At 36.0% G+C, this 27759-nt stretch overlaps 1 protein-coding gene across 5 annotated transcripts in view; it reads left to right on the forward strand.

Moving 5' to 3' along the window:
- PTPRK (protein tyrosine phosphatase receptor type K) overlaps window positions 1-27759 on the forward strand; it is a 565370-nt gene that overhangs the window by 325063 nt on the left and 212548 nt on the right. For all 5 annotated transcript variants that reach the window (XR_009543738.1, XM_060167237.1, XM_060167239.1 and 2 more), the window contains exon 7: window positions 23130-23423. Coding sequence is in view for 4 of the 5 variants with exons in the window: in XM_060167237.1 (XP_060023220.1) it covers window positions 23130-23423 (294 nt within the window). In the remaining variant the exon portion in view is untranslated. The remainder of the gene's footprint in view (window positions 1-23129; window positions 23424-27759) is intronic.

Genomic DNA, 27759 nt, shown 5'->3' on the forward strand with positions numbered 1-27759 from the left:
TGCCTCTCCTTTTAATTTGCAACTAAAAAATAACTATTCCAGATGTAGTTAATAAGAAGTACATGGAAATTAAAAAGTTATCTGTAAATGTGACTTTTCTTTTGACTGAAATATGTCAATAAGGAGAGCATGTCCCTAGGGATTTGTTTCTCCTCTTGAATTTTTGTGCCTGAAATTTCTTCACTTTCCTTTTATGTTGGTAGTCAGTGTAGCTTAGCACCAACTCATAAGCTTATTTTAGTAACTGGTTGAAGTAAAAGGGGATGGTGAACATGGGTAAGCCATTTATTCTTCTTTCTAGGTGAATGTAAATTTAATAAATCAGAATATAAATATTTAGTATAACCTGTAATTAAAGCACCCATTTGTAATAATTTTACAATGTGTCAGGTGCTGTGATATATGGCTTACATGCATTATTTCTCTAATTTTGTATTAACAACTTTTAACATACCCATTTTACCCATAGGGAACCTGAGGCTGATTGGTAAAGTTGCTCAGATCAGATGGCCTTTAGGGGCTGACCCCAGATTGTAACCTCAGTCTAACTCCAGAGCTCATACTGTTTTCACCTCACCGTGGCAACACTGTGCTATGCCATGTGCTATAATGCTTGACTACTGTTTTTAACTACATCCTGCCCTGACAAGTAGCATGATACCTATAACCTATCATTTTATACCAGTGATTCTCAACAGAAGAATAGGGAATGTATGACACTGTTAAAATCAAATACAGGGTATTTTAAAAACTGTGACCACCACACATGTCCCTATCCTAGATTCTGATGTACTAACATAAACATTTGCGTGCATTCATGTTCACATGTCAAATTGTACATGCTCACTCAAGCTAAATTTCAGCAAGCCTAGGAGGGCTTTGTTAGAATCTAGGCAGAATCTTGCACATCTGTGGTTTATGAAAAGCTAGGAAACTATTCTGATATTCCTTCTGCATTCTTCTTCACCCTCTTCCCCGAACATTTCTTGGATTTTACATCAAGAATTATGAATTGCCTCTGTAGCTCTACAAAACTTTGGAAATATTTTACATCTCTAATAAGATTCTCTGGATTTTAAAGCTTCCTTGATCGTGGAAAAAATAAATTATTCAAAATTCAATAGCCTGTCCTCTTTCTGAGGGTACAGTGCTTGGTAGTAAAAGAAAGTCCATCAGCTCTTATCCTTAATTTCATAAGAATATTAAAAACTTCAGGCAGCTTCCTGGATGGCAGTCAGTAAGGTGGGGTTTTCTTTGGTCTAGTCATCTTTGATCAAGTCAGATGAAAATCTCAGACTCTCAGTCTTGTTCGTATTTTTAAAAATTTCTTTCTTTATAGACTACCTCTATCATCTTATCATTTTTAGCTTGGTGAAGTAGGATTTAGAAAACTTTTAATGCATGCTCTGGAGGAAGTTTTCTCCTCCACTTACTCTATTTTTATATTCAAGGTAGGGATATGCTCTGAGTAGCTCTTCACATTGAAAGTCAAATCAGGAGCCAGATTCTCTTTTTCAAATTATTCACTTGCAGGGTAACTCCATTTCTGTGTTTGCTGAGTAAAAATCCAGAGAGATGCTCTGAGATGGGCTCACAGAGTTTTTCTTTGAACTAACAGTGACAGTGCAATCGAAGTTCAAATAACGTCAAGACACTAATGACCTAAAATTGGCATGATTCCAGAATAATGTTACATAACAGTAAATTTCAATAGAGAGATGCTATGGGAAATGTGTGAACTGTGTAAAAGTAGTATATCGTATATAGATGAATTCAAATAAGTAATTCTCAAGAACGTATAGTTAAAAGCAGAAAAAGTTCACTTGATGCTTGTATATAATGTAGTCACCACATAATATGTTTTATTATACAAAGAACTCAACTGCTCCCTCCAAGATGAACTTGACTCCTCTTAAAAGCAGAAAGAGTTTAATGCCTAAACTTTTGCAGATAAACATACCTCTTATTTCTTTTGAACTCAGAGATTCTTAACATTTTACAAGCCAAAAGAGCTGGTACAATGATGTATATAAGGAAAAAGACATAAACTAGTCTTTGTGAGTGATTCAGGAATTTTCAAGAGAAATTTTGACCTAATTAGATTTTTGCCATAAATAGTGACTTTAAATTTCAAATCTCAGGATGAGATTCTAATTGTATTGTGTTGAGGTGTGTGTGTGTGTGTGTGGTGGCATGGGGGTTTCTGGGCAGGAGTCTGCCCAGAATTAGATACAGAGCCACCTTTCTCTTATTTTTTAATTTCTTATTTAAGTAGAGTGTAGATATGCAGAAAATTGTGCATTAAATATATAGCTTGATAAATGTATGGCTTGATGAATATTCACAAACGAAATATACCCAGAATCCACATCAAAAAATAGAATATTACCAGCACCCCAGAAGCCTCCATCACTCCCCTGCAGTCACTAACCCAACTGCTCCAGAGTAACGATTGTTCCTGGTTTCTAATAGTAATAAATAACTTAGGTAAATGGAATTCTACAGTTTATACTCTTTCATCTGGCTTCTCTCTCCAACATTGTGAAATTCATTCATATTGTTGTATGTATCTGTAGATCATTTGACATCATAGTTGTAAAATATTCTATCTTGTGAATGTGCTACAATTTATTCATTTTACTGATGATAGGCATTTGACTTTTAAGGAACAGTTATACTCATTTTGGGGGAGCGTCTACCTGGAAGTGGAATTGCTAGGTAATAGCATATACTTATGTTCAGCTTCAGTAGGTATAGCAGTTTTTTGAATTTACTGTATCAATTTATACTCCACCTTTCAGCTTGAAAGTTCTAGTTGTTCCATGTCTTCACCAACACTAGATACTATCCTACCTTAAATTACCTTTTTATGTTCATTCTTTCATTTGTTCATAAATGCATTTATTCAACAATCATCGATTGATTGCCTAATGTGCTAAGCACTGAAGTCTGAAGTCACAGACTTAAAGACAATATAAAATGTTTGTCTTTAAAGAGCTCACTAACTAAAGAGAGAGAGAGAAATATATAAATAAATCTCTTACAAGAAAAGGTACATTTATTTCAGGCTAGAGAACGTGTGCTGAGGAAGGCTTCTCAGAGGCAGTGATAAATGAGCTGGGAGTTTTGCTAAGTCTATAAATGGTAAAAGAGCACTTCAGGCAGCATATAAATGGTGAAGGTAGATGAACACAAAAGAAAATTTTCCCATAGAAAATACAAGTTGTTGTATATGAACATGCGATTGGAATTGGAGAGTGGTAAGACGTGAGGCTGGACAGGTAATCAGGGGACAGATCATGGAAGAGCAGTATTTTTATGTTAAGAAATTTGCAACTTTCATCAAAGTTTTCCTTCAACCTCTTAATAAGACATAATTTTCCATTTATCTACTGCTGCATAATAAAATACCCCAAAACTTACTGGCATAAAACAATAACCATTTTATAATGCTCACAGCTTCTGGGAACCAGAAATTCAGAAACGCACAGTAGGGATGGGTTTTTCCTGTCCCAGGATGTTTGCATCCTCAGCCAGGAATACTCAAATTGAACAGCTGAAGGTGACTCAAACTCCTGGAGGTGAGAATCATCTAGAAACTTCTTCATGCACATGTCTGACACCTGGACTGGAATAACTCCCCAGCTAACTGAACTTTTAACATGGTGGCTCAGGGCTCCAAGAGCAAATATTCCAGGTTCCACTGAACAGAGGGGAAGCTGCATGGTCTCTTGTGACCTAGCCTCAAGTCTCATTCCACCACTTCCACTGTGTTCTATATATTTAGGCAGGTCCAATATCACCCAGATTTAAGAAGATAGAACATGGATGCAACCTCTCAAAAGGAGGGTTTTCAAAAAATTTGTGGCCGTGTTTTCAAATCACCACAGTAACTATGTTATTTTATGTTTTTTTTTAATTTCCTGTGTGTTATCTATAGTAGTGTGATAATCACAGAAACTAATATTTTTTTCCCCTAGCCATTCTGCCTGTATCCCACACCTGGCACCATGGCTTAGAGTGCATAGGCTTGACCTTTGACTTCTTCCTTATCACCTAATTGACGTTTGATTTCATACGGAAGAGAATATGAATTTACAATCAGTAAAGTATCCATTTAACATGGTTTGCATTTATATATTAAAATTAACTTTTGAAGCAATATGAAAAATAAACAGGTACAAATTAGTGCCTATACATTTTCATAACATTATGCCTTACAGGAGTAATACATCTGATATAGCTCTATGATTAATTTCCAAACTAACTTTCTTGACCTTTGCCCAATGTCAGATTCCTAATTTAAAACTCAAACATGGACATAGACATACATTTAAAAATATAAGTGTATGGTTTTGGAACAAGAAATGGTATCCTTCAGGTACAATAGGGAGATCTCTCAGCTATCTACTTTTTTAAGTGTGTCATTTTACAAAAATTAATACCAAAGAAGCATGATACTTCTTCCTTCTTTTTATAATACTTAAAATAGGCTTCCTTACCCAATACCTAATTATCTTAAGTTCACTGATAGAGGTACTGTTTACAAGATTCTTTGGTGCCTATGAAAATTTTTGCACATTTTACTTATGTTTGTTTTCTTCTCCCTACCAAATTTTCAATTGATCTGGCTAACGTTGCAGAAGGATGGGAAATTTGAAGTTCACAGAAAGAATATATGAATAGTTTGCATCAGTAGCCATTTCATGCCCTTATTTGTAAAAGGCGTGATATTTATCAAAGTAGAAAAGGGAGGTTTCTTGTCACTTAGTAGCAGCGGCTGTGGAAGAAGAGTCCAACGCCTTAGCTGTATAATTGCATTACTTATGGTCTTGACACCCTTTATTTTACACCTAGAAACTTTCCCTAGCTGTGCACTGATGGTTTACAACTTGGACTGCCTTCCAACATTTTATGTTCAGATGATATACTTTATTTTGATATTCTGAATGTCTAGATGCCCCATTATGGTGTAGAAATAGGGGTGGTTGAATGGAATGGAAATAAAAGGTCTCTTGCTGGCTGAGCTGTCACACTAGTGTAAAACGTCCTTGGGCAGGTAACTGTTTATTTACATGGCTAAATATTTTTAAAGTGTCACTATCTTGTTACTTTATCAGATAGGTCTGTAATTATTATTGCCAGCCTCCTATTTCCATCTGATTATAAAACTAGGTGTGGTTATCTTATTTTTGATGACATTCTGACTAATGGAGATGATTAAAATAATTATTCAGAAGTCCTTGTAATTATGGTGACCACATTGATGGCTCTATTTTTATGGCATTCCCTTTTGTTCATTGTTATACTTGTATACTCTTGAGTTACCCATAAAAACCTGCTTTTATTAGTTCAGAGACTAGGTTCAGAAATCTGTCCTCTGGTCCTCTGTTCAAGTCCCCTGACTCTTTCAAAGTTGCCATCAGGAAGAGTTGATCTAGAGTCACTGACCACATCTGATAAACCCATTTCACATCAAAAGTTATTGATTTCCTGATTTAATCAAGGGCATCTAACCCCATAGGACACATAATGGTGTTTTGTTTTGTTTAATCTCAGAATTGAGGAAATGTTCTATAATTGCTAATTTGTATCATTTGTTCTTTGAAATGAATATATATTAGGAATCTTTAAACTACAAAACTGAGTTGGGTCCGTATTAGCTAATTACAGTTTCTTTGATGTGAAGATTTTGAAAGTCTGAAATTTTATGCTTTTTGAACTGGAAAGCATCCTAAAAATTATGACTATGCTGGAGTTAGTAGTACATTCATAAAGCCTATTATCTAAAGGACTGAAGTCTTATTTAATTGTTTTTACTATGTTATCAAAAATTCTCATAAAAAAGTAACTATATCACTTATATACATAGAGGAATATGCCTGTCTAAAAGATGGTCACTCTCTACCTTCCAGAGTCATGTAGAAATAACGGGTAAATGATAGTTTCCTGATTGACTTGGGGTAAATAAAGTGTTAGATTTTACATGCCTGGGAACCAGGGTCATTGAATGGAGGGAGTGAATAGTATCTCCTGATTCCATTACTTGACTAAGTCATTACACTAAAGAAAAATAGCCATCTGTTGCTGGCTACCTATACATAAAAACTTCATGCATCATTTTGAATTGACTTGGAATAATCACAAAGTATGTATTCATAACAAACATATGCTTATTATATGTTATATTACAATGAGTCAACACAGCAGCATATTTAAACCCAACGATCAAGATGGCCAACTTATATTGTGTTTGGTTATAATTAAATTTTGGAAAATTCTTCTAATTTCATAGGTTTAAATTTTTTTATTTTGGAATTTAGATTCATGAGATTTTTTTAAATGTTTTTAATATTCTAGATTTGGAAGATTCAGGATATTTTTAAATAATATTTTTTTCTTGGTTATGTTATATGTGTTACATATACATGTATATATGTGTGTATTATGTGTGTAGAGAAAGAGAGAGAGAGAAAAAAGAGATTATAATCTAGTTACAGAGATTTTGCAGTGGAGTTTTTCTTTCTTTCTTTTTTTTTTTTTTTTGCGGTACGCGGGCCTCTCACTGTTGTGGTCTCTCCCGTTGCGGAGCGCAGGCTCAGCGGCCAAGGCTCACGGGCCCAGCTGCTCCGCGGGCATGTGGGATCTTCCCGGACCGGGGCCCGAACCTGTGTCCCCTGCATCGGCAGGCAGACTCTCAACCACTGCGCCACTAGGGAAGCCCTGGAGTTTTTCTTTTAATTGCTATCTTTTGATTTAATGGAGTCAGCCATTGTGTCTTTACACATATTAATATAAAATGAATATAAATAGCATTACTCCAAATTCGTTGGCCTATTTAAATTCTAGGCATATTTAACATATTACTGGGGCATATATTATCATTGCCAAACACAGTTCCCCTCCTTTCTCCTACCATGTATTTTTTATTGTCTTACCTCATAAAGGTGACTGATGAGATGGTGATGTGATTACCTGTGTATGACCCTAGACTTGAGGGATCCAAACAAAGAGTTGAAGGCTCTCCCAGTTTTACTACTTACCTGATTGTTATTCTTGAAATCAACTGGATGTTCTTTCCCTGGAATGCATGAACAGTTTGAGCTCTGACCAAGCTGAAATGAGGGATTAAACAGCCATAAGAGAAACATTCTGTATTAATGACTCAATCAAATGGATCTATAATTTTCATCATAACATATGTGGTTTGCTGCCATGCCATATGGATTGTGGTAGTGATGGAGTCTTTTGTAAAGTTGTTGAATTATTACAGTAATTCATAATTCTGAACCAATTCATTGCATAGATATAATTAGAGTACAGTTTGGGGACAAAATGAGATAAAAATGTATAGTTATCTCACAGTTTTATATTACATAGGCTAAAAAGCAAATAAATTTTACTTTAAAAAAATCCCTTTTCATATACCCTAAATATGAACCTAACCTTGTTTTTAGTTTCTGCTGGCAGATCTAAAACAGTATGCTGCTGCTGTGCCTTTTTATGTCAAGCAGGTAATAAAGTTATTGCAGCAGTGTTTTCAAATCAAGATGAATAAAATGCCATGGTAATGTATAGGATATAAAATTCAGTATGCAAAATTTGCAGTTTTGTTGCTGAAATGATTCTTCTTATTTCAGCACTTTAGGCAGCCGGAAAGAGCCATGTCATAGAGATTAAATACTGTAATTCCACAGACCTTGCAGTTAAAAAACAATGAATACATATCCCATGGGGACTGAAAGACAAAATAGCTGTTTAATATGAAGAGTGGCATGTTTAGTATCAAAATTTTTTCCTACTCTGAATTAAATTTTTGTTCAAGAAACTCAAGTTATTGGTATGCATTCAGCTATTATTAGTACAATTGTGTATTTTGATAAAATGATTGATATTTTATGTTCAAATTTGTATATATATATGAAATTTTTCTTCACATGGAAAATCTTTTTTTTTTCAAAGTTTAATTAATTTGATTTGACTAAAAGACAAAAAAGAATTATTATATGGGTTTGTAACTGTGCCTTTTTTTACAAGCTGGATAAATCATTTGATGCCAGTCAGTCACTAAGCAATTGCCTAGAAAGTGTTCCTTTGTTCCAGTCAACTAACTCCTTTAATTAAATAGTAACATTTTGTAGGTGCTGTGTATCATTGTCAGAGCAATTGGCTAGCTACATGGTTCAGAGCTCAAGGTGGTAAATCTTACATTTTGAGGACTTAATTTCATCATCCAAAAATAAACAAATTAATAGATAAATACACGAGGTTTTACTATTGCCATCTCCAAATTATGGTTCTCACACTGAAGTAGCAGTCTGTGTTTTCTTGTATGGAACAGGCAGAATTTATGTAGATAAATTTTTCTTACAGTGGCATGGATAACTTTTTTTTCAAGAAAAAAAATGTTGAGCCAGCCACTCATTCTGTAATTATATTATTGAACTTAGGCACCGCGACAGACACTGAGATTGTAACGGTGAGAAACTTCTATGAGCACGTTACAAATTTTATTGGAAAATAGAGAAAAAAGAAAAAGCAAGATCACTTGTGGTCTCACAGTTCCCCAATCACTGTTATTAGCTTTTTGGTATATTTCCTTCTGGTGGTGGTGGTTGGCAGTTTTCCTTCCTTTCTTTCCCTTTCTTTCTTTTTCTTTTTCTTCCTTCCTTCCTTCCTTCCTTTCTTTTTCTTTCTTTCTTTGTTTCTTTCTTTTATTGATAGGGATATACTCTTTTTAAAATGAAAACAAATGACATTTGTTGTATAATCTTCACAACTTGTGTTCTTGAACTGTATGGTGAAATTCTATTGAAATACCATAATTTGTGTCACCATTTTCCTATTGTAGAATATTTTGATTTCTTAATTTTTTGCTCTTCTAAATATAGATTTAATCATCTCCTTACATTAAATTTCCAGAAGTGGGATTACTTTAGTCTATAAACACGTTTTTATTTCTTGATATGTAGTTTTCCAAAAATGTCAGTTTAGCCGTCGATGAGCAAGTTGTATACTCACATGCCCATTTAACTATGCCTCACTGACAATGGTCAAGCCTGTGTGAGTAAATGATCACATGTTTAGGGTTCACACCCTCTTCAAAATTCTGCTCCAGTACTCTTTTGAGAAATAGAAATGTAAGTGATGTAATTTTAGGTACACATTACCCATGGATTGCTGAGGGGAGATTATTTTTAACATTGTGGTGTTTTTCCAAAGGAGCCTTTGGTATTTTGGACTGGAGGATTCTTCATTATGTGGGACTATCCTGTGTATTTCATGATCAAGTAATCCTGGCCCCAGCCTACTCAAAGCAAGTGACACTCCTCAACCATTTGAACAACTACTGTCAGTGAAAAATCACTGGGAGAGAATGAAGAAACTCTTGTTTAGATGGATATAATTAATGCTGATAAAAAAACACATAATATAAGCAAACATACATATCATTAAAAAAGGACTTTGTTATTCAATTGCATTTTTTCATTTTATTTAAACTATCTCTGCCTACTTATAGCTGTAAAATCATGGGTGCTTACTTCATGCTTCTCAGAATTTTTTGTGTATGTGAAATTTTGTGAGTATGGGCAGTGGGGCACAGCATGCACTCTTTCCATGGTCTACACCCATGTAATTTTCATGGAGATGATAATAGGTAACAATGGCTACTTTTGATTGATACTTGGTCTAGGTGCTGGCATAGGAACCTCAGGTTTAACAACGTCCAAACTTTGTCATATCTTATTATTAATTTTATTTGACCAGTTCAAGCTTATGAGCCACCTGAATGATATGATTTGAAAAAAGTATCTTTCATTGTATTGTTGGGTTTAAAAGAATTTTAATATATTAAAAATTTTTATTTAAAAATCGATCAATGCACAAATGTATAAACATAATTAAAATAGTAATTTATCTGAAAGATGATTTATAGAATTTACTGACTACTTAATTAATAGGAGCAAACATTATGCGATAGTAGCCAAAAGAGTGAAAGGAGAGGTATTTGGCTGCATAAGGAATTTGTTAGGACTGGAAATCTGAGCTTTCAGAGAGGTAACAGATTGAAAATCATGAAAGAACTGTTACTCTTCTCATAAATCTGCATTACAGTTTATAAAATGTGGCTGCAGGAGAAACCTTGTTGAATATGTCTGAATATTTTCAAATATGTATTTCATGTTTTTGCCTCTAAGGAAAAAATGAAACAAATTATGTTGCCATACATATGATATTGTGTGCCAAAACACTACTGCTAATTATCTATAACCTGCTTTCTATTTCTTATGGGAGAAAAGGCCACCTTCCATTCATCAGTGTTATTATTTCAAATTTCTTGAAACACTCAAGTACCATTAAATTATATTGTTATCCTTTTGAGGCATAATTTAAGATCATTTAAAATTATTATAGGGTAGCTGATAAATAAATGCTTGAATTATTTAGTACACTGATGTTATTCTTCCTGCTCTCCATCTCTAATGTTCTTTTCTGTTTACTTGAGCATTTAATATGTGATAAGGAAGAAGATTAAACAACATGAAGCATGAACTTGTGAATATTCTTTTTTAACTGGAACTAGATCAAAATTTTAATGAGAAGAATGATAAAGAAATAGAATAACATTGATTTGAAGTGATCTGTTCATTTAAATAAACAAATGATAGCAAATAAGAAAATATCTATCTCCAAGGCAAATATTCTAATTTGATTTTTACAGGAATTTAGACATAGTAAGGGAACATTGACTCTTTATAGCCATTTTGAGTAGTAATTTTTATCATCTCTGTTTTCATTTCATTAAAAAAAATAGCAAAAACCAGACAATGTAGTTACATTATTGTCTCTTAATTCCACTGCTCTGAACCTAGATAGGAAATTTTCCTAAGAGAATTATTTTCCTAGCTTCCTACTACCTGGAGAAAAGATGGAGCTGAGATGCCTCCCAGGAGGAAGGATGAGTTCATAGTCCATGTCAGTGATAGGCTGAAAAATGACACCAGAGATACAAGATCCTAATCTCTGGAACCCATGACTATTACCTTATCTGGAAAAATGGTCTTTGAGGATGTGCTTAAGAGTCTTGAGATGGGAGAGTATCTTGGATTATCCATGTGGACCTTGCATGTAGATATAATCACAAGTATCCTTAGAAGTAGAGGGGAGAGACGGATTTGACTACAGAGAGAAGAGGAGAAGGCAATGTGAACCGTGAAATAGAGATTGCAGTGATGTGGCCACAAGACAAGGAATACCAACAGCTAGCAGATACTGGAAAAGGCGAGGAACTGATTCTTCCCTAGAGCCTTTGGAGGAAGTATGTCCTGGTACCACCTTTATTTCGATCCAGTGATACTGATTTGGAACACCTGGCCTCCGGAATCATGCGAGAATAAATATCTGTTATCTTAAACCTCCACATTTGTGTTAATTTGTTACAGCGGCCTTAGGAGACAAAGGCATTGTCATTGCCTGCTTCTAAAGTGAGAAGGCTAATCTCGAGATACTTTTTTGTCAAGGCTTCTTTGACAAGTAAATAAAACAATTTGGAAGGAGATAGGATTGAGAGGTATTTAATATATTTATTTGGAAAGACAAATGTAGAAGTGTCATTTACTTGATATTTACTTTGTTGAGTGACTTTTTTAGCTTCATAGCTTCTACGTCTGATTTTGCATTTTATTAATTAACTCAATGTTGATAAGTGACACATGTTTGTAATATAGCATTGTAATAATTGGATGAGAATACTCTTTCATAATGACTTACCTTGATTTCAAGACACTTAAAAATTATTTGAAATAAAAAAGACAAAGCAATTTGAATGTATAAGTGCAATTTTATAATAGGTTTAGCTCTAGAATAATGAATATAAGTCATCAATAGAAAGTTAGTTGGTAACAGCGGCAAAGTTTATCTTGTATTTTGGGGATTGCATGCTTCAGTTGTTACCTACTGTACATTTGGGATTTATTCACACCACACCTCTGGGTCTGATAGTGTATTAAGTTATGAAGACTATTAATATTGCTGCTGAACAATTACTTGTTCATTTGCTAACTGATTAAGATTCATGCATAATTTATTGAAATGAAGAGAGATTTTATAAATAAGCCTCCTTGTTCTCAAGGGCCTAAATACAAAATGCATATGCTAATAGGAGGCTACTTTTTACCTCCACCATAAAACTTTAATATGTATTGGTATATTAGTCTCATTAATGCTAGGTTTCACTTATAATCATGTTGTTAGTCAATGTATATGTTTTTAAGCCTCTCTGAACTTTGCCACATTTCCAAATCTGAGCTACTGCTTTGATTACTGGACTGCTCCTTTTGTTGGCTTGACCACTGTAAGTGAGATGTAAAACTGATCAGAGTGAATTGTTGCCCTTCTTTGGGCCAAGAACCTGATTACATCAAACTCCGTTATTCATGTACAAAAAACACTAGTGTTGAATATTAATTTTCCATTTTAAAATTTATATGCTCTCTGGCAGAAACAAAACAAAGCAAAATAGCATCAAATATAGGGCTTGTTGACATATTTAGAAATGTAAAGTCTTTTAAAATTCTGCCTAGTTTACCAATGAGGAAATTGTAATGCTAAGAAGTTAAATAACAAATTCAAGTTTACTCAGCTATTAGTGTATGCATTTTTTGAAACTAGATCTCTTGGCCTTAAATTTCATTTTCTTTTACATGTCATTTCTTTAAAGATAGAAATGATAGAAGAAATGTTATGCTTTACTTTTTCACTTGTTTTTAATCATATGTTTTGTTGTAGCTTTCCCCCTCCTCTCACTTCCATCTTCTGCTCTCCTCTTTTGTTTTCTCCCTATTTTCCATGACAGTGATGTGCAGGGTTTTGATGGGTGAGATTTAACATTCAATATACACTTATTAGGTCAGGTTTCACAATACCCATAAATCTATAGATTAATAACCAAGGCTTGTTATTTATAATTCATTTGACAAATTGTTCTGTCATGTTAAATATAAGACCTCTTCAGGTTATTGTTCAGATATAATGTGAGTGAGGCATTGCTGCTCTGGGTTAGAACCCCAGTAAGCTGTGAATTTAGCATCATTTCCTACTTAGATTAGTCAGTATATGAGCCATCTGGAATGAAAACAAACATTGCACATATGAGGCAGCTCAGTTTATTCGCAAAATACAGACTGCTTCTTAAAATATGTGGAACATTTAGATAGTCTGGGAAGATATTTGCATTTTTTCTATTACATTCATTTCTCTATTCAGTTTCATTTTAGTTTAAGGTTCAGAAAGTATATCAATGTTCTGTTTGTCTACCAAAACTTTTGTGAACTTGAAATACAGTTGTTAGACTAGTTGGTAAAACTTCATGATATGAATTGTCTAGCTTTATCTTTCTTTAGCTGACAAATGAAAATTCTAAACTATTTTGGTATTATTTAAACATTTTCTTCTGTAACTTCTCAGTTGAAGTCAGTTGTGAAATTGGAAATAATTCACCCTCTACCCAATTTTGACTATATATTGTTGAAACAATTTTTAAACCATAAGGAAGAGATTTTGTACTTAAAGTTTATAAATCAGGTGTTAAGAACTACTTTTCCATAGAAATAGAAATCTAAATGTAAACAGTTTAAATAGCATGTGAATTATCTTTTTTAATCTTAGCTTTATTTTCGCTTATTAGTTTTTCCCTTTGGCTGCGCTACGCAGCATGCAGGATCTTAGTTCCCAGACCAGGTATTGAACCCGTGCCCCCTGCAGTGGAAGCACGGAGATGTAACCACTGGACTGCCAGGGAAGTCCTGCTTTATTTCCACTTTGAACAGGAGCAATAGTGAAGCACAAGTTCATATAATTTTACTGATAACTGGTTTGAAAGCTGTTGTCATAATGAGCCACGATTTTTTGATGGGAGTAACTTGATATTCTTCAAGTGATTTTGGAGAGAAAAAAATTAGTATTACTCACTAGATACCTCTCCCCCCACCATCTATTATTCTTTATCTCAGTATCTGTTTTCTACATAACTCTCAATTTAAAATAATGAATTTGTCGATTTATTGTTATTATGTCTCCCTTGCCATATTACATGAATAACCAATGTGTGGGATAGCTTAGCAATTAGTAGCTACTCAGTAAATATTTGTCCTGTGAATTTTGGAGGAAGCTTCTTGAAAATTACTTAAACCTGTGTAGAGATTTAGGCCAGGTGTCTTATTCCTTATATTAAGGATGTTTGTAATGCAGGGGTTCATAAGGTGGAAACTATACTTTGGAGTTTAAAAGCAAATCCCGGGCTACAGCTGGAAACCTGTAGCAGAAGGTAGAACCTGTCTATGAGTTTTTTGCACTGTCGTATCCTAAGCATTCATTGCCATTAAGATGGAAAATCCAGTTTAAAAAATACTGACTGTTTTTTCTTAGCATCTGTCTATCTGCATCTTCTCCAATCCACCCCTACCTGCGACGGAGGGGAGGACACCAAGAGAAGCATTGTGTGGCTGCATTTAATAGTTTATTTATTTATTTTTTACCAGATGTAGAGCATCCTTTCGTATTTTTGTTGGCCATTTTGGTACACTCTTCTTTGAAGTGTCAAACTCTTGCTCATTTTTTTTTTCAGATTTCACTTACTTTTTTTATACTTTTTTTAAATACATCTTTATTAGAGTGTAATTGCTTTACAATGGTGTGTTAGTTTCTGCTTTTTAAAAAAGTGAATCAGTTATACATATACATATGTTCCCAAATCTCTTCCCTCTTGCATCTCCCTCCCTCCCACCCTCTATATCTCACCCCTCTAGGTGGTCACAAAGCACCGAGCTACTCTCCCTGTGCTATGCGGCTGCTTCTCACTAGCAATCTGTTTAACGTTTGGTAGTGTATATATGTCCATGCCACTCTCTCACTTTGTCCCAGCTTACCCTTCCTGCTCCCCGTATCCTCAAGTCCATTATCTAGTAGGTCTGCGTCTTCATTCCCGTCTTGCCCCTAGGTTCTTCCTGACCATTTTCTTTTTTTTTTTTTAGATTCCATATATATGTGTTAGCATACGGTATTTTTTTTTTCTCTTTCTGATTTACTTCACTCTGTATGACAGGCTCTAGGTCCATCCACCTCACTAAAAATAACTCCATTTCGTTTCTTTTTATGACTGAGTAATATTCCATTGTATATATGTGCCACATCTTCTTTATTCATTCTTCTGTCAATGGACACTTAGGTTGCTTCCATGTCCTGCCTGTTGTAAATGAGCTGCAATGAACATTGTGGTACATGACTCTTTTTGAATTATGGTTTTCTCAGGGTATATGCCCAGTAGTGGGATTGCTGGGTCATATGGTAGTTCTATTTTTAGTTTTTTAAGGAACCTCCATACTGTTCTCCATAGTGGCTGTATCAATATACATTCCCACCAACAGTGCAAGAGGGTTCCCTTTTCTCCACACCCTCTCCAGCATTTATTGTTTCTAGATTTTTTGATGATGGCTATTCTGACCAGTGTGAGATGATATCTCATTGTAGTTTTGATTTGCATTTCTCTAATGATTAGTGATGTTGAGCATTCTTTCATGTGTTTGTTGGCAATCTGTATATCTTCTATGGAGAAATGTCTATTTAGGTCTTCTGACCATTTTTGGATTCAGTCCTTTGTTTTTTTGATATTGAGCTGCATGAGCTATTTGTAAATTTTGGAGATTAATCCTTTGTCAGTTTTTTCATTTGCAAATATTTTCTCCCATTCTGAGGATTGTGTTTTCGTCTTGTTTACGGTTTCCTTTGCTGTGCAAAAGCTTTAAAGTTTCATTAGGTCCCATTTGTTCATCTTTATTTCCATTTCTCTAGGAGATGGGTCAAAAAGGATCTTGCTGTGATTTATATCATAGACTGTTCTGCCTGTTTTCCTCCAAGACTTTGATAGTTCTGGCCATACATTTAGGTCTTTAATCCATTTTGAGTTTATTTTCGTGTATGGTGTTAGGGACTGTTCTAATTTCATTCTTTTACATGTAGCTGTCCAGTTTTCCCAGCACCACTTATTGAAGAGGCTGTCTTTTCTCCACTGTATATTCTTGCCTCCTTTATCAAAGATAAGGTGACCACATGTGTGTGGGTTTATCTCTGGGCTTTCTATCCTGTTCCATTGATCTATATTTCTGTTTTTGTGCTAGTAACATACTGTCTTGATGACTGTAGCTTTGTAGTATAGTCTGAAGTCAGGGAGCCTGATTCCTCCAGCTCTGTTTTTGTTTCTCAAGATCGCGTTGGCTATTGGGGGTCTTTTGTGTTTCCATACAAATTGTGAAATTTTTGTTGTAGTTCTGTAAAAAATGCCAGTGGTAGTTTGATAGGGATTGCACTGAATCTGTAGATTGCTTTGGGTAGTATAGTCATTTTCACAATGTTGATTCTTCCAATCCAAGAACATGGTATATCTCTCCATCTATTTGTATCATCTTTAATTTCTTTCATCAGTGTCTTATAATTTTCTGCATACAGGTCTTTTGTCTCCTTAGATAGGTTTATTCCTAGATATTTTATTCTTCTTGTTGCAATGGTAAATGGGAGTGTTTTTTTAGTTTCACTTTCAAATTTTTCATCATTAATGTATAGGAATGCAAGAGATTTCTGTGCATTAATTTTGTATCCTACTACTTTACCAAATTCATTGATTATCTCTAGCAATTTTCTGGTAGCATTTTTAGGATTCTCTACGTATAGTATCATGTCATCTGCAAACAGTGACAGCTTTACCTCTTCTTTCCGAATTGGTTTCCTTTTAGTTTTTTCTCTTCTGATTGCTGTTGCTGATTCTTCCAAAACTATGTTGAATAATAGTGGTGAAAGTGGGCAACCGTGTCTTGTTCCTGATCTTAGTGGAAATAGTTTCAGTTTTTCACCATTGAGGACGATGTTAGCTGTGCATTTGTCATATATGGCCTTTATTATGTTGAGGTAAGTTCCCTCTATGCCTACTTTCTGGAGGATTTCTATCATAAATGGGTGTTGAATTTTGTCAAAAGCTTTCTCTGCATCTATTGAGATGATCATATGGTTTTTATCCTTCAGTTTGTTAACATGGTGTATCGCATTGATTGATTTGTGTATATTGAAGAATCCTTGCATTCCTGGGATAAACCCCACTTGATCATGGTGTATGATCCTTTTAATGTGCTGTTGGATTCTGTTTGCTAGTATTTTGTTGAGGATTTTTGCATCGGTGTTCATCAGTGATATTGGCCTGTAGTTTTCTTTCTTTGTGACATCTTTGTCTGGTTTCGGTATCGGTGATGGTGGCCTCGTAGAATGAGTTTGGGAGTGTTCCTCCCTCTGCCATATTTTGTAACAGGTTGAGAAGGATAGGTGTTAGCTCTTCTCTAAATGTTTGATAGAATTCACCTGTGAAGCCATCTGGTCCTGGGGTTTTGTTTGTTGGAAGATTTGTAATCACAGTTTCAATTTCATTACTTGCGATTGGTCTGTTCATATTTTCTATTTCTTCCTGGTTCAGTCTTGGAAGGTTGCGCTTTCCTAAGAATTTGTCCATTTCTTCCAGGTTGTCCATTTTATTGGCATATAGTTGCTTGTAGTAATCTCTCATGATCCTTTGTATTTCTGCAGTGTCAGTTGTTACTTCTCCTTTTTCATTTCTAATTCTATTGACTTGAGTCTTCTCCCTTTTTTTCTTGATGAGTCTGGCTAGTGGTGTATCAATTTTGTTTATCTTCTCAAAGAACCAGCTTTTAGTTTTATTGATCTTTGCTATTGTTTCCTTCATTTCTTTTTCATTTATTTCTGATCTGATCTTTATGAGTTCTTTCCTCCTGCTAACTTTGGGGTTTTTGGTTCTTCTTTCCCTTTTTGCTCTAGGTGTAAGGTTAGGTTGTTTATTTGAGATGTTTCTTGTTTCTTAAGGTAGGATTGTATTGCTATAAACTTCCCACTTAAAACTGCTTTTGCTGCATCCCATAGGTTTTGGCTCATCGTGTTTTCATTGTCATTTGTTTCTAGGTATTTTATGATATCCTCTTTGATTTCTTGAGTGATCTCTTGGTTATTAAGTAGTGTGTTGTTTATCCTCCATGTGTTTGTATTTTTTACAGATTTTTTCCTGTAATTGATGTCTAGTCTCATAGTGTTGTGGTCAGAAAAGATACCAGATACAATTTCAATTTTCTTAAATTTACCAAGGCTTGACTTTTGACCCAATTTATGATCTATCATGGAGAATGTTCCATGAGCACTTCAGAAGAAAGTGTATTCTGTTGTTTTTGGATGGAATGTCCTATAAATATCAATTAAGTCCTTCTTGTTTAATGTATCATTCAAAGCTTGTGTTTACTTGTTTATTTTCATTTTGGATGAGCTGTCCATTGGTGAAAGTGGGGTGTTAAACCCCCTACTATGATTGTATTACTGTCGATTTCCCCTTTTATGGCTGTTAGCATTTGCCTTATGTATAGAAGTGCTCCTATGTTGGTTGCATAAATATTTACAATTGTTATATCTTCTTCTTGGATTGATCCCTTGATCATTATGCAGTGTCCTTCTTTGTCCCTTGTAAGTCTTTATTTAAACTCTATTTTGTCTGATATGAGAATTGCTCCTCCAGCTTTCTTTTGGTTTCCACTTGCATGGAATATCTTTTTCCATCCCCTCACTTTCAGTCTGTATGTGTCCCTAGATCTGAAGTGGGTAGATAGCATATATACGGGTCTTGTTTTTGTCCATTCAGCCAGTCTATGTCTTTTGGTTGGAGCATTTAATCCTTTTACATTTAAGGCAATTATCGATATGTATGTTCCTATTACCATTTTCTTAATTGTTTTGGGTTTGTTATTGTAGGTATTTTCCTTCTCTTGTTTTACCTGCCTAGAGAAGTTCCTCTAGGAACTTCTTGCCTAGAGAAGTTCCTCTAGCATTTGTTGTAAAGCTGTTTTGGTGGTGCTGAATTCTCTTAGCTTTTGCTTGTCTGTAAAGGTTCTAATTTCTCCGTCAAATCTGAATGGTATCCTTGCTGGGTAGAGTAATCTTGGTTGTAGGTTATTCCCTTTTACCACTTTAAATATGTCCTGCCACTCCCTTCTGGCTTGTAGAGTTTCTGCTGAAAGATCAGCTGTTAACCTTATGGGGATTCCCTTGTATGTTATTTGTTGTTTTTCCCTTGCTGCTTTTAATATTTTCTCTTTGTATTTAATTTTTGATAGTTTGATTACTATGTGTCTTGGCGTGTTTCTCCTTGGATTTGTCCTGTATGTGAGTCTCTGTGCTTCCTGGACTTGACTAACTGTTTCCTTTCCCATATTAGGGAAGTTTTCAACTATAATCTCTTCAAATATTTTCTCAGTCCCTTTCTTTTTCTCTTCTTCCTCTGGGACCCGTATAATTCGAATGTTGGTGTGTTTAATCTTGTCCCAGAGGTCTCTGAGACTGTGCTCAATTCTTTTCATTCTTTTTTCTTTATTCTGCTCTGCAGTAGTGATTTCCACTATTTTGCCTTCCAGATCACTTATCCGTTCTTCTGCCTCTGTTATTCTGCTATTGATACCTTCTAGAGAATTTTTAATATCATTTGTTGTGCTGTTCATCACTGTTCGTTTGCTCTTTAGTTCTTCTAGGTCCTTGTTAAACGTTTCTTGTATTTTCTCCATTTTATTTCCAAGATTTTGGATCATCTTTACTACCATTATTCTGAATTCTTTTTCAGGTAGACTGCCTGTTTCCTCTTCATTTGTTAGGTCTGTTGGGTTTTTGCCCTGCTCCTTCATCTGCTGTGTGATTCTCTGTCTTCTCATTTTGCTTAAGTTACTGTGTTTGGGGTCTTCTTGTCGCAGGCTGTAGGTTTGTAGTTCCCGTTGTTTTTGGTGTCTGCCCCCAGTGGCTAAGGTTGTTTCAGTGGGTTGTGTAGGCTTCCTGGTGGAGGGGACTAGTGCCTGTGTTCTGGTGGATGAGGCTGGATCTTGTATTTCTGGTGGGCAGTTCCACGCCAGGTGGTGTGTTTTGGGGTGACTGTGGCCTTATGATTTTAGGCAGCCTCTCTGCTAATGGGTGGGGTTGTTTTCCTGTCTTACTAGTTGTTTTGCATAGTGTGTCGTGCACTGGAGCTTGCTGGTCATTGAGTCGAGCTGGGTCTTGGCGTTGAGATGTAGATCTCTGCAAGATTTTCGCCGTTTGATATTACGTGGAGTTGGGAGGTGTCTTGTGGACCATTGTCCTGAACTTGGCTCTCCCATCTCAGAGGCAGAGGCTTGACGCCTGGCTGGAGCACCAAGAGCTTGTCATCCACACGGCTCAGAATAAAAGCGAGAAAAAAATGAAAGAAAGAAGAAGATAGAATTAAATCAATAAAGTTATTAAAATAAAAAACAATTATTAAAAAATCTTTTAAAGTAAAAAAGAAAAAGAAGAGAGCAACAAACTAAAAAGCAAATCCACCAATGATAACTGGCGCTAAAAAGTATACTAAGAACAAAAACAAAAACGGACAGACAGAACCCTAGGACAAATGGTAAAAGCAAAGCTATACAGACAAAATCACTCACAGAAGCATACACATGCACATTCGCAAAAAGAGAAAAAGGGAAATATATATATATATATATATATATATATATATATATATATCATTGCTCCCAAAGTCCACCTCCTCAATTTGGGATGATTCGTTGTCTATTCAGGTATTCCACAGGTGCGCGGTACATCAAGTTGATTGTGGAGATTTAATCCGCTGCTTCTGAGGCTGCTGGGAGAGATTTCCCTTTCTCTTCTTTGTTCGCATAATTCCTGGGGTTCAGCTTTGGATTTGGACCCACCTCTGCATGTAGGTCGCCTGAGGGCATGTGTTCTTCTCTCAGACAGGACGGGGTTAAAGGAGTAGCTGATTCGGGGGCTCTGGCTCACTCAGGCCAGGGGGAGGGAGGGGTACGGCGTGCGGGGCGAGCCTTTGGTGGCAGAGGCCGGCGTGACGTTGCACCAGCCTGAGGCACGCTGTGTGTTCTCCTGGGGAAGTTTTCCCTGGATCATGGGACCCTGGCAGTGGCGGGCTGCACAGGCTCCTGGAGGGGAGGTGTGGATAGTGACCTGTGCTCGCACACAGGCTTCTTGGTGGCGGCAGCAGCAGCCTTAGCGTCTCATGCCCGTCTCTGGGATCCGCGCTGATAGCCGCGGCTCGCACCCTTCTCTGGAGCTCCTTTAAGCGGCGCTCTTAATCCCATCTCCACGCGCACCAGGAAACAAAGAGGCAAGAATAAGTCTTTACTCTTCGGCAGGTCCAGACTTTTTCCCGGACTCCCTCCCGGCTAGCCATGGCGCACTAACCCCTGCAGGCTGTGTTCACGCAGCCAACCCCAGTCCTCTCCTGGGATCTAAGCTCCGAAGCCCGAGCCTCAGCTCCCAGCCCCCGCCTGCCCCGGCGGGTGAGCAGACAAGGCTCTCGGGCTGGTGAGTGCCAGTCGGCCCTGATCCTCTGTGCGGGAATCTCTCCGCTTTTCCCTCCGCACCCCTGTTGCTGTGCTTTCCTCCGCGGCTCTGAAGCTTCCCCCCTCCACCACCCGCAGTCTCTGCCCGCGAAGGTGCTTCCTAGTGTGTGGAAACCTTTCCTCCTTCACAGCTCCATCCCACTGGTGCAGGTCCCGTCCCTATTATTTTGTCTCTGTTTTCTCTTTTACCCTACCCAGGTACGTGGGGAGTTTCTTGCCTTTTGGGAAGTCTGAGGTCTTCTGCCAGCGTTCAGTAGGTGTTCTGTAGGAGTTGTTGCACATGTAGATGTATTTCTGATGTATTTGTGGGGAGGAAGGTGATCTCCGCGTCTTACTCTTCCGCCATCTTGAAGCTCCTCCCATTTAATAGTTTTTCTTCATATAATTTGCTTTAACTCATTTTAAAAATACCTTCAAAAGAATTTAGGGGGGCTTCCCTGGTGGCGCAGTGGTTGAGAGTCCGCCTGCCGATGCAGGGAACACGGGTTCGTGCCCCAGTCCGGGAAGATCCCACATGCCGGAGCGGCTGGGCCCGTTACCCATGGCCACTGAGCCTGTGCGTCCAGAGCCTGTGCTCCACAACGGAGAGGCCACAACAGTGAGAGGTCTGCGTACCGCAAAAAAAAAAAGAAAGAAAAAAAAAGAATTTAGGGGCAGTTATCACTTTTTATAGATTAACACTTTCCTTTAAAGTCTTTTGGCCTCGCCAATAAATGTTCTTCCAGAGATTCAAAGAAGATCCCACCTGATAGCAGTGTACTAATTAGAGACCATATGGACAGAGCTAGAGCTATGGGGTCCATAAAATTCAGTATCAAATTTCACCTCATTGTTGTTAAAGGAAAAAATGCTCTAATTCATTATTCATCATTTCCATAAGTTCAAACATTGGTATAATGTTTCCCAAAGTTTCTTTCAAGCAAATTATGTAAGCTATTCAAAATTAAATTACAGTGTACCTTTGACATTTGAGTTTAATACCTGATGCATTGCCTTATCACATGCTACTCACAAAGGCCAGTGATATACAATGATTTGTGATTTTCCCCTGTGTAAATTTCAGTTTCCTACACTGATAGGTGGATGTATGGAAACAAGTCAGCACCGGGCATCAGCCCCTGAGTTCAGCTTTGCTATGCCGTCTTTTCATTTCATCTGCAGGAAGTCTTCAGAAGTAAAAAGAAAAAACAAAACAAAACCAGCAAAAGCAAAAACAATACTTGACCATATTTCATGAACGAAATGAATTATAGCAGTATTCATTAATTTTTAGATTTGTAAAGGTCTTAGTACGCCAAGAATGTCAAAGATCAACTGTACTGTGTTTAGTTGCTAATCAGAGCTATCCATCTCTAAATATTTTCTCTTTATTTCCCTTGGTAACCGTGTCTTTACAAATTTATCTCCCGGAGAGGTATGTTTTTAATAAAAGAAAACTTGTGGTAAAAGGGTCATATTCCATCTGTGAAAGTATTTGCTCTTTAAAAGTACAGTTTCCAGACCACTCATTCCCAATTTTAAGCATTTATTATGAACTCCTAAATAAATTATTCCTTAAGCCTTTAGACTTCAAGAGATATTACTATATCTATGTACTATAGTCGTTTGGATTTTTAAGTAATGAGATTGCACATTTGTCTCTCCTAGAACCACCAAGACCCATTGCTCCTCCCCAGCTGCTTGGTGTTGGGCCTACATATTTGCTGATTCAGCTAAATGCCAACTCCATCATTGGTGATGGTCCCATCATTCTGAAAGAGGTAGAGTACAGAATGACATCAGGATCCTGGACAGAAACCCATGCAGTCAATGCTCCAACTTACAAGTTATGGCATTTGGATCCGGATACTGAATATGAGATCCGTGTTCTACTTACAAGACCTGGTGAAGGCGGGACGGGGCTTCCAGGACCTCCACTAATCACCAGAACCAAATGTGCAGGTAAGACTGAAGAGCCGGCCACTCTGCCAGTGAAGGAATCTAGCATAAGACATACAATATTCATACAATATTAAAAGTACTAATTATTTGGTACATGATTAGTCACACTATTCTAAGAGTTCCAGTTGTAGCCTTAAGTATGTCATAAATTTGAGTGATTTAAGGGCAATGTGAATGTTTCTCTTTTATTTTTCAGTAGTATTATGAATCCACAGTCTTTTCTTGCATGGTAATTTTGCTTGGCTTGCTTATATTTAGTCCAAAATCTCTGATTGATGCAGGTGAATGTATTATATAGAGAGAAAACCTTTGCAGTTCAAGCAAACGTTGAATACCTTTCTACTATGTGGAAATTGTCTTCCTCGATAATTTTGTTATGGTCAGTGCAGAGGCCATATCTGATAATACACATAAGAAAAGTTACTCTGAGCCAATCCTCAGTAAGATAACCCTCCTATTCAGAAAATCCTGTTGTCGAGGATGAATGCAGCAGCTTGGCACCCAGCTGTAAAATACAGAGGCTTTCCATATGTTTTTAAGCCTTGTATTGCCCTCCTAATGCCTGAAACAGAGTGGTGAAAATAATAGCACATGGAGAAAACACAAAGAAAGAATAAAAAGTGAAATAAAAAGTAATATAAAAGCATACATCCTAGTTCTTTATTGTACGATTGTTATAATGAGAGAAAATGTTAGCTATTTATTAAAAGCCACTGAAAAGTTTGTCTAAGTTATTAGAGTATACTTTTAGTGCACTGTTTATTTTATTGTTGAAAATAGTTTAATTTTTTAGGTCAGTTGAAAGAAACATTTTTTATCTATCAAGCATTATGTTGAAACACCTGCAAAGTTAGTACCTGGGTCTATGCGTCTTGAACATTTATAGATTTAGGTTCTGAAAATTGAAAACTAAGACCATGGGGATCTATGAAAATGTAAATGTCTTTTGTTTCTTTAACATCTGTTTAGCAGTTACAGTATTCTGAGGCTACCCACCAAGAGTACTGATCTAAGATCAAAGCAAAATCCATGCAATTACCTAATGTACTGTCGTCCCTAAATATTTTTTATTCTGGTTCAATTTTTATATGTTAATATTTATATATTAATTGTAAATATCAATATATTTCATATATTAATATTGAAAAATGCTCACCAATAGGAAGCTTAACGGCTCCATCATTAGTCTCAGATGTAGACAACAGAGTCTAGTAATTTGCTGATTGGTGTCATACATTTATCCTGTGGTTGAAAAATAGCTTAACCTCGAAAACACTGGTAAGTCTCCATGGCTCAGCCTAAATCACACAAATTGCTTTTCAAATTTGTTCTACAGCTATGTCTTTTCATTCTAGGTAATGTGACAAATTATGCTTATTGTAGTAGATGAACTTCCTGAGGGGAAAAACAATTTAACTCTACAACCTCAACTAGTCAGAGAAATAATTTAAAAAGGAGACAGTATGGAAACTAAGAAGTAGCTCACTCTTCCAAAATTAATATCCAGTGCTAACATAAAAAGATGAATAGTGATGTCCATTTTACTGAAGATATTGCCTACACATATTTTCTGATAAAATTACCTTTTTCTGCCTACATTTAATCCTTATAAGGTATATACAAATTAAAATAATAAGTGTTGATTTACTATTCCAGAGATCTTCCTTGTGACTTTTTGTGCCCTAACTTCTTTCTTTTAAATATCTCATCTGCCTTCTTATTTTTTTATTTCATCAAAATAGATCCTTAAAAATTTACAGAACCACACAATGTGTTGTTAATATAATGTAATTTTTTAACTTAGGAATTATTTGAAATCGGCCATTGGTGTGAAGGCCAATGAGATGGCAAATAAATGAAACTGTGGGGTTTTTTTAAAATATATCTTTATTGGAGTATAATTGCTTTACAATGTTGCGTTAGTTTCTGTTGTACAACAAAGTGAATCAGCTATATGTATACATATATCCCCATATCCCCTCCCTCTTGAGCCTCCCTCCCATCCTCCCTATCCCACCCCTCTAGGTCATCACAAAGCATCCAGCTGATCTCCCTGTGCTGTGGAACAGCTTCCCACTAGCCATCCATTTTACATTTGGTAGTGTATATATGTCATTGCTACTCTCTCACTTCATCCCAGTTTCCCCTCCCCCCCCCGTGTCCTCAAGTCCATTCTCTACTCTGCGTCTTTATTCCTGCCCTGCTAGATTTATCAGTACTTTTTTTTAGATTCCATATATGTATATTAACATATGGCATTTCTTTTTCTATTTCTGACTTACTTCACTCTGTATGAATAACTCAATTTTGTTCGTGTTTATGGCTGAGTAGTGTTCCATTGTAAATATGTGCCACATCTTTATCCATAGCAAGATCTTTTTTGACCCACCTCCTAGAGTAATGGAAATAAAATACAAAATAAACAAATGGGACCTAATGAAACTTAAAAGTTTTTGCACAGCAATGGAAACCATAAACTAGACAAAAAGGCAACCCTCAGAATGGGAGAAAATATTTGCAAACGAAGCAACTGACAAAGGATTAATCTCCAAAATATACAAGCAGCTCATGCAGCTCAATATAAAAAAAACACATAACCCAATCCAAAAATGGGCAGAAGACCTAAATAGACATTTCTTCAAAGAAGACATACAGATTGCCAACGAACACATGAAAGGGTGCTCAACATCACTAATCATTAGAGAAATGCAGATCAAAACCACAATGAGATATCACCTCACACTAGTCAGAATTGCCATCATCAAAAAATCTACAAACAGTAAATGCTGGAGAGGGTGTGGAGAAAAGGGAACCCTCCTGCACTGTTGGTGGGAATGTATATTGAAACAGCCACTATGGAGAACAGTATGGAGGTCCCTTAAAAAACTAACAATAGAACTACCTTATGACCCAGCAATCCCACTACTGGGCATATACCCTGAGAAAACCATAATTTAAAAAGACACATGCACCCCAACGTTCATTGCAGCACTGTTTACAATTGCCAGGACATGGAAGCAACCTAAATGTCCATCGACAGGTGAATGGATAATGAAATTGTGTTTTAAGGCTAGTTAAGCTCTATTAAGTGGATGAAAAGAACATGTTGATGAGCATTGATTTATCCCTATTGAATACTTATGTTCAGAATGCATATTGAGCTGCAGTAAGTAAAAATAGTACTGTAAAGTGTTTGAGATATTTTACTTTGAGAATAACCTTATCTGTATGGGAGGGGATAGAGTAAAAATAACTTACACTCATAGCTGCTTTCAAATTTATAAATGTCTTGACATTTTGAAATAATATTGGTCTTTTTTTCTGATATGTTATTTGAGAAACATTTAAGTTGTGGGCTCTGTGGCATAAAATGGTATCAAGCTCACTCATCTGTAGTTTTACTTCCAAATGTAAAAAGTTTTTTTTAAAACTATCTTTCACATGTGGTGAGTCTTTGTCACATATCTTTATTAATTTATTTATGTCCTCACAAGGTGTGTTTGATGCAGGTTTTAAGGTAAAAAAAAAAAGTGCTTATAAACTAGATTTCCAGGTACATTGTAGATTGTAGAGAAACTGGTTACTGTTTTATAGGAATGTCTACTAATCTTGCTCTATTATTAGAAAAAGAGGGAAAGCTTATGCAATTATATATTCTATTAATTTTTAAATAATCCTGAAAAGCAGAAGTTGGATATAATTGAAACATTGCATGTCTAAATACAGAGTCAGTAAAGGTTAAATTTATGATGTCCATCCACTTCTCTTCAAGGTTCCTTTCCCCAGGTTTAAGATCCCTCAAACCCTACCAACACCAGCATCATCACTAGACTCAGCCTGCTGTTTTATAACAACAAAATAGAACACAGCTTACGCTATGATATTATCTGATATTTAGTACAAAAATTCTTCATAGTCTGGGGAAATGATCCCTTTAAGACACCAAACATAACTTTTGGAGAAGTTCCCATCTAATTCTATTAAATTGTGCAAACTCTGAATACTGGTTCTATAAACCATTCCATTTTAACAAATATTAGGAGAATGTCATGGTGTAGGGTAGTGTTTTACCATTAATATCATCTGGTTGAGTAAATATTTATTGTTTTGAAATAGCTATTTTAATGCATTCTACATGTTAGACCACCAAGAAGCCTTTGAAGATAAGTATAAAGTTTTTTTAGCTATATGTATGTGTCTGATATCAATTTCACATGAATTTCTTATAAGTAACAAAGGGATGATGATTACTTTCAGTCTCTCAGAAATTCTTATTTTATTTTGGTGTATCACAGAGGAACAATTTTTGACTACTAGGGACCTATCAAAGAGTAAA

The sequence above is a fragment of the Lagenorhynchus albirostris genome, chromosome 12 (assembly GCF_949774975.1).
Source record: "Lagenorhynchus albirostris chromosome 12, mLagAlb1.1, whole genome shotgun sequence".
NCBI lineage: Eukaryota > Metazoa > Chordata > Mammalia > Artiodactyla > Delphinidae > Lagenorhynchus > Lagenorhynchus albirostris.